This window comes from Rhinopithecus bieti, unplaced genomic scaffold (genome assembly GCF_001698545.2).
Source record: "Rhinopithecus bieti isolate Rb0 unplaced genomic scaffold, ASM169854v2 scaffold_24996, whole genome shotgun sequence".
In the NCBI taxonomy this organism is placed as follows: domain Eukaryota; kingdom Metazoa; phylum Chordata; class Mammalia; order Primates; family Cercopithecidae; genus Rhinopithecus; species Rhinopithecus bieti.
In genome coordinates this window covers 472,169-479,663 of record NW_016811678.1, presented here as the reverse complement: position 1 = coordinate 479,663, position 7,495 = coordinate 472,169, and the positions used below count along the sequence as shown (strand labels likewise).

The window sequence follows — 7,495 nt, the reverse complement described above, 5'->3', positions numbered from 1 at the left end:
GTGTAGCTCATCTCATATCTCCCAGTTACAAAGTTTCCTTGTATTTAATGTAGGATCCCTCTTGCTGGGATATAAACCTGTATTCTATTGTTCTGTCCCCAGGGAAGAGATGTCACAAGTCTGTTCATTTATTGGAATACTATTATTTAGCTTTTCTGCAGACTTATTTTCTGCAAGTTGTTTCATTTTTTTTTCTGGAACCGAATCTGGGTAACCTGGCAGTGCAGAGCCAGGTGCTAGGCTTCAAGATAGGGACACACCGAGGATCAGGACACAGACATGTACCCACTCTGCTACCCAGCAGCCTAGGGACTCAACTGGGCTAGTTAGTCGGCTTTGTCAAACCCTTCATCTGGAAAACAATGTTAGATTCTGGTTAAATTTAGCTCTGAATATGATTATATCTATTTAAACATTTTTATTTTTTTATTTTTTATTTTTTTTGGAGATGGAATCTTGCTCTGTCACCAGGTTGGAGTGCAGTGGAGTGGGCTCAGCTCACTGCAACCTCTGCCTCCTGGGTTCAAGCGATTCGCCTGCCTCAGCCTCCCAAGTAGCTGGGCTTACAGGCATGCGCCACCACGCCCAGCCAATTTTTGTATTTTTGGTAGAGATGGGGTTTCACCATGTTGGCCAAGCTGGTCTTGAACTCCTGACCTCATGATCCGCCTGCCTTGGCCTCCCAAAGTGCTGGGATTACAGGTGTGAGCCACCACGCCTGACCTATTTAATAATTTTTAAGGTTTTCTAAAAATCAAGTCCTCTGTATTACTTCTCTCAAGCTTTGGAGCCTAAACTAGAAGAAATCAAAGTCTGATTTCCGCCTCTTATTTGTCTTTACATTCTATTTCAGCTCCTGATGCTTGTTCATTTTTTGGACAGTTAAATGGCAGCTTGCACTCAAGTTCACTGTAAAGTTCACAATTACTCCTCGGCCATTTCCAGCCAACAGTGGCATGGTCCAGCCATTCTTTTCCTCATTTTGGTCACCCACTGACCTCCAGGTTGCTCCCCAAATCCAATAGTTTGTGGGCACTTGGCACATAGTGGGGTCACCATGCTGGACATCCATGACAACGGCTCATTTGAATTTTTTTGTTTTGTTTGTTTTCTGAGACAAAGTCTAGCTCTGTTGCCCAGGCTAGAGTGCAGTGGTGTGATCTCGGCTCACTGCAACGTCCACCCACTGGGTTCAAGCGATTCTCCTGCCTCAGTCTCCTAAGTAGCTGGGATTACAAGTATGCACCATCACACCCGGATAAGAATGACCCATTTGATATTCTCATCTTCTGGCTTCTAACTGCCACCTCCCCTCACAGTTAGGTAGACTTGATCCCATCCAAAATCTAGACTTATGGAATCCCCATGTGATGACCATCATCTCACTTCCTTAACACCCTTGTGTCAATAAGCTTGCTTTCAGACCCTACCAGGCTTTGGACCTGTACACCTTTCCCATTTGCAGAGTCCAGAAACTGGCCCCTGTCTTACTGCTTCTTTACTTCATCCAGGTCCCATCATTCCAACCACACTCCCGCAGGATAGCCCCATCCTTTGATGCTCACTGCTCGAGCACTGCCTCTACTCGTCATCTTGTCAGGACCGCCCAGCTATCTGGCTTTCTCCCTCTCCCATGCTGATCGCTGGGCCTTGTGAGACAAATGAAAAGCTGATCTCATCTGAGTTACTGCAACTCATCAGAGCTGGTTTTCTCACTTCATCCAAGTCCTCAGTGCTGCTTGGCAGTTATTCTGTTTGTCCTCACATACAGTGTGCACTACCATGACCAGCTAATTTTGCTTTTTTTTTTTTTTGTATTTTTAGTAGAGACAGGGTTTCACCATGTTGGCCAGAGCTGGTCTCAAACTCCCAACCTCAGGCAATCCGTCCACCTCGGCCTCCCAAAGTGCTAGGATTACAGGCATGAGCCACCCTGCCTGGCCCTGGTGCTGCATTTTTGCTTTGTCCTCTCTCTCTCCCACAATGGCTAGCCAAAAATGTCACCATTTTGCTCCAGCCCCTTTCTTGACCTGCCTGTTTCTTTATAGTTACCTTTATTTGTTGATCCCTCACTTCCCTAATTAAAGGTATAAATTATTCAAATTACTGTGATTTCTGATTTCTTTCTAATACAAATGACCCTAAATACAATACAGGCCAGATGACCCAAGGAGACAATGACGGTGTAGACTTTTTTTTTTTGAGACTGGGTCTCACTCTGTTGCCCAGGCTGGAGTGCAGTGGCCTGATTACAACTCACTGCAGCCTTTACCTCCTGGGCACAGGCAATCCTCCCACCTCAGCCTCCTGAGTAGCTGGGACTACAGGCATGTATCACCACACCCAGCCAAATTTTTTTTTTTTTAATTATAAGAGACCGGATTTCACCATGTTGCTCAGGCTGGTCTGGAACTCCTGTGCTCAAGCAATCTGCCCATCTCAGCCTTCCAAAGTGCTAGGATTACAGGTATGAGCCCCTGCACCCAGCCCAATATGTAGGCTGGTCTTACATGTCAGATATAAGGTTCCAATAATGCCATGTTATTTATTTTGAATGGGTGACATGTGAATGCACGTGGAATGGCATTTGGGCAGAGCAGCAGCGCCCGAGTTCATCTTCCTCTCTTGGGTGGGACATCAGGAATAGTCCCCGCTGGTGTCCACTTTGGGAAGCTCTGGGTTTCAGCTGACCTCTGCTTCTCATGGGTACCTAACTGCAACTTGCAGTGCCTTTTCTCAGTCAGGCATAAGAGCTGGAACTTCTGTTAATCTCTCAATATTTGCATAGGTAATGAAGTGTCTTCTGAAGCCAAAATATTTGAAAAGGAATGGCCCCCCCTTATTGTGTGGGTCAAAATCTCAGGTTCACCTTGGCTGCTCCAGGCTGCTGTGGATAGACATCCCTGAAGGGGTTCTTTCAAAAGGTGTCTCTAGACCTTGAAACTGTTGATTATATTGCAACTGTGACACCTACGAGGACTGCTGGCCTCAGCCAACCCCTCATCATGGAGCTGTAGAAACAAGGGAGAGGCTGCCCCTGCTCATGGCCCTCTGTATAGCCTTACTGAGGGGTTCAAGTGTGTCTCGGGTAAGGCAGGCTAGGAGAAAAGATATACAGGGTTTTCAGCTATTGGAATGCTGGATCCTTAGCCAGGGATCGGGTAAACCCATGTCCTAAAAAGCAGAATGATTAGGTAAAAAACAGGTCACAAATGGCCAGTACTGCTTATAAACCCCAGAAATCCTGGGACACGGTGAGAGCCTTCCACTCTGGAAACATCACTTGATACCTTGGTTGGACTGTCTGGAAATTCTACCTTTGGATCTCAATCCACAAATCCAGGTTGTCCCAGGAGTGTTGTTGCCACAAAACGGTCAGAATTGTCATGCAAACAGAGAACAGTGCTGACAGGTGTTCAAAATCAAATCATAAACTCCATCTCAATGGAATCCTCTAGCCCATGGAAGTGGTGGAATATTCCTGCAGGTAACTGGACAGGGGATTTCCTCTCATTGTTCTGCCTCTCTGAACCAATGGGAGTTTCCAGATACAGCTGCCTTTGAAAAATAAAATTAGATAATTAGGTGGAATATCCCCTGAATATGTCTGGAAGCAATTACATTCTGCCTTGACTCCTGGGAGTGCTGAGTGAATAATGCCTCCCCCATTTCATCTAACAGTGATGTGGTCAGCTCATTAGTGAAGTTCATATTTTTGTTAAGAAATTCGTGGTGAACTCAATTTCCAAGAAAAATATTTACTTATTTTACTTTTTATTTTAGAGACAGGGTCTTGCTCTGTCACTGAGGCTGGACTGCAGCGATGCAATCATGGCTCACTGCAACCTCAACCTCATGAGCTCAAGTGAACCTCCCACCTCAGGCTCCCAAGTACCTGGGACTGCAGGTACAGGCCACCATGCCTGGCTTATGTTTTTGAATTTTGGTTTTTTAGACACAGGATCTTGCTATGTCGCCCAGGCTGGTCCTGGACTCCTGGCCTCGGGCAATCCTCTTGCCTCTGCCTCTCAAAGTGCTATAGGATTACAGGTGTGAACCACCATGCCTGGCCAGGCAAAATAATTAGATTCTTCCTTTCTGGTGCTGAAGGTGAAGCTAGTATGTCTGCTCAGTGGGATCCTACAGGCATCCTCTGCAGCTGTTGTGGAGGTAGATGCAGCGCTTCCAGGATGTGTATCCACCTTACCTTACCTTAGGTGGATATAGAGCCTGCAGGATCCTCTGCTGCTGCTGTTGCTGCTGCTGCTGCTGCTGCTGCTGCTGCTGCTGCTGCTGCTGCTGCTATGGAGACTGAAAATGCTCTCCAGTGCCTAGCAGGCCAGATGTAAAAGCTGACCTGGAAAGCAAGGGACATCAGTGCTGAGAGCACCTACCTGCCTGAGAATAAGCAGCAGACAGTCCTGGGTATGGCATCACTGTCATGGTTGACTGGCAGGTACCAGATAAGGCATGGCCAGAAGTGGCCAATCAGCTTTCAAATGCCAAAGACAGGACAGTTACAGAGGGGAGAGGTGGAGAGGACATGGTGAGAGGGACAGTAAACACCTGCAACATGTGCACACACAGGTGGGCCCTTGGGGCAGAGTCAGCTGAGGTACAGTTGGTGATGAAGATGCTGTGTTGAGAAACTGGATACCCAAGGCATTTATAAAAGTTCATACACATTGTAGGGACTTAAGCCTACTCATGATACCACCCAGACCTCTTTACAAAAATACTGAAGATATAAAGATTTCTTCAACTGGACTCTGAACCTGTAAGTTTCTTTTAATGAGGGTCAAGCTCCAAGTTTTGTGTTGCTATGTGATTCTATTTCTTGATTTTAATAATGACAGAGAAAAGTATGGATACCTCCATTCCAAAAATCTACTGGGGCTGGGCCATCTGAAAGGATCATATGATACGGGGAAGAAATGAGAGTCTGTATTATTAAGAGAATCCTGGCCGAGTGCTGTGGGGCATGCTTGTAATCCCAGCACTTTGGGAGGCTGAGGTGGGTGGATCACAAGGTCAGGAGTTCAAGACCAGCCTGGCCAAGATGGTGAAACTCCGTCTCTACTAAAAATACAAAAATTATCTGAGTGTGGTGGCGAGCGCCTGTAATCCCAGTTATTTGGGAGTCTGAGGCAGGGAACTGCTTGAACCCAGGATGCAGGGGTTGCAGTCAGCTGAGATTGCACCACTGCATTCCAGCCTGGGTGACAGAGCGAGACTCCGTCTCAAAAAAAAAAAAAAAAGAGAATCCTCTAGAAGTCATGTTTGTTTTAGGGTGAGTAAGGTTGACATAGAGGCCAGAAGTGGCTAGAAAAGGTACATCATAATCTGATGACAGACCCCTGTTATGGAGTGTTTCTGGATGGTTCAGTCTTTCCCACAGTTGACTGGATCTTCTCCTGGTGTACAATAGCTCTGTGTCCACCTGGTGTCAAGTGGTTGGAGAAGGGGGGACACCTAGGATCTCCAGATCATGTCATTCCTCAGGAAAAACAAGTGTGTGATGGAAGAAGTCCTTTGCAGTCCAGGAATTGAACTGCCGTCTTCCTAAGGCTGCTCTGTTTGTGTGTGTGTGTGTGTGTGTGTGTGTGTGTGTGTGTGTGTGTGTGTGTGTGGTGTGGTGGAGGGTCGGGGGTGCATTTTGGAAGAAGACACAAAATTCTGTTCTTTAAATCTACCTAGATAATGCACATCTATGAATTCTATAGTAATACTGTCAGTCTTCCTTTGCATTTAGATATTAGAAGCAGGTATTCACCTGAGAAAAAATGAGGTACCTAAGTTCACAGCTAATAAATAAGATCACTGTAGACATGACTGGGGAAGGGAAAAAGAAAAGCACGTAACTATCCTAGCTCAGAATAAAAACTACTAGGCTGGTGTGGTGGCTCATGCCTGTACTCCCAGCACTTTGGGTGGTCAAGGCGGGCAGATCACCTGAGTTCAGGAGTTCGAGACCAGTCTGGCCAATATGGTGAAACCGCATCTCTACTAAAAATACAAAAATTAGCCGGGCGTGGTGGCACATCTGTAATCCCAGCTACTTGGGAGGCTGACGAAGGAGGATTGCTTGAACCCAGCTGGCGGAGGATGTAGTGAGCTGAGATTGCACCACTGCACTCCAGCCTAGGCAACAGAGCAAGACTGTCTCCAAAAAATAAAAATTAAAAAAATAATAATAATAATAATAAATAAATAAAATTTAAAATTATGTTTAAAAAAACAGGGAAATTAAGCTAAAGTCCATGATAGGAAAAACAGAATGGTAAGGAATTAAAAGAAAGCTAAAGGTAAGTAAATAAAAGCTAAGGGAACATGCTGTAAGTTCAACAAACCAAAATTAAGTAAAGCTAGTGAAGAGGTCATCTACACAAGAATGATGAAGGGACACTTGGCAGTATAGAGATCTGAGTCCAAGGGCCACGAGTCCCAAGCCAGGCACACGGCATCCCCTGAACTACACTAAGGAGCCTCCCATTCTGTTACGCTTCTGATTTCGGAAGTAGGCTATACAGCCCTATACAGGGCTTCCAGAGTCTCATTAACTCAGATGGTTCCAGATCATCCCACTCCTGGGGTCCAGCCAAGGAGCCATGACTCACCTACTCTGTCATATTCCATTCATCACCCTGTGAGCAGGGCCTCCTTCACCTAGTAGATGTGTCCCTCACTCAGGTCAGTAAATTGGGAGCCCCATCTACCCCCTTAACACAGGGGCTACTTAGGGCTACACATTTGATGCGGTTTGGCTATGTGTCCCCACCCAAATCTCATGTTGAATTGTAATCCCCACTTGTCAGGGGAGGGACCTGGAGGGAGGTGATTGGATCATGGAGGTAAATTTTCCCTATGCTGTTCTTGTGATAGTGAGTTTTCATGAGCTCTGATGGTTTAAAAGTGCATTTCCCCAATCTCTTTTTTTTTTTTGAGATGGAGTCTTACTCTGTTTCCAGGTTGGAGTGCAGTAGTGTAATCTCGGCTCATTGCAACCTTCGCCTCCTGAGTTCAAGCAATTCTCCTGCCTCAGCCTCCCGAGTAGCTGGGATTACAGGTGCATGCCACCATGCCCAGCTAATTGTTTTATATGTTGCTTTTTAGTAGAGATGGGGTTTCACCATGTTGGCCAGGATGGTCTCAATCTCCTGACCTTGTGATCTGCCTGCCTCGGCCTCCCAAAGTACTGGGATTATACAGGCATCAGCCACCACACCTGGCCTCCCCACTTTCTCTCCTGCCACCATGTAAGACATGCCTTGCTTCTCCTTCGCCTTCTGCCATGATTATAAGTTTCCCAAGGCCTCCCAGCCATGCAAACTGTGGGTCAATTAAACCTCTTTTCTTTATAAATTATCCAGTCTCAGGTAGTTCTTTCCAGCAGTGTGAAAATGGACTAATACAACATCTATGGGAGATTTTTTTTCCTTTCTTCCTAGAATGCCCTCCTGAAATATGAAGACTTTCTTTTTTTTTTTTTTTTTTT

General features: G+C 45.9%; 1 protein-coding gene across 4 annotated transcripts in view; it reads right to left on the bottom strand.

Moving 5' to 3' along the window:
• Positions 1 to 2,460: 2,460 nt before the first annotated feature.
• KCTD7 (potassium channel tetramerization domain containing 7) overlaps positions 2,461 to 7,495 on the bottom strand; it is a 21,286-nt gene continuing 16,251 nt past the window's right edge. For 2 of the 4 annotated variants that reach the window (XM_017894657.1, XM_017894656.1), the window contains exon 7: positions 4,271 to 4,357. Coding sequence is in view for 2 of the 4 variants with exons in the window: in XM_017894655.1 (XP_017750144.1) it covers positions 4,214 to 4,357 (144 nt within the window). In the remaining 2 variants the exon portion in view is untranslated. Of the gene's footprint in view, positions 3,559 to 4,212; positions 4,358 to 7,495 lie in introns of those variants that run through there. The other 2 variants (XM_017894655.1, XM_017894658.1) reach the window with 2 other exon arrangements.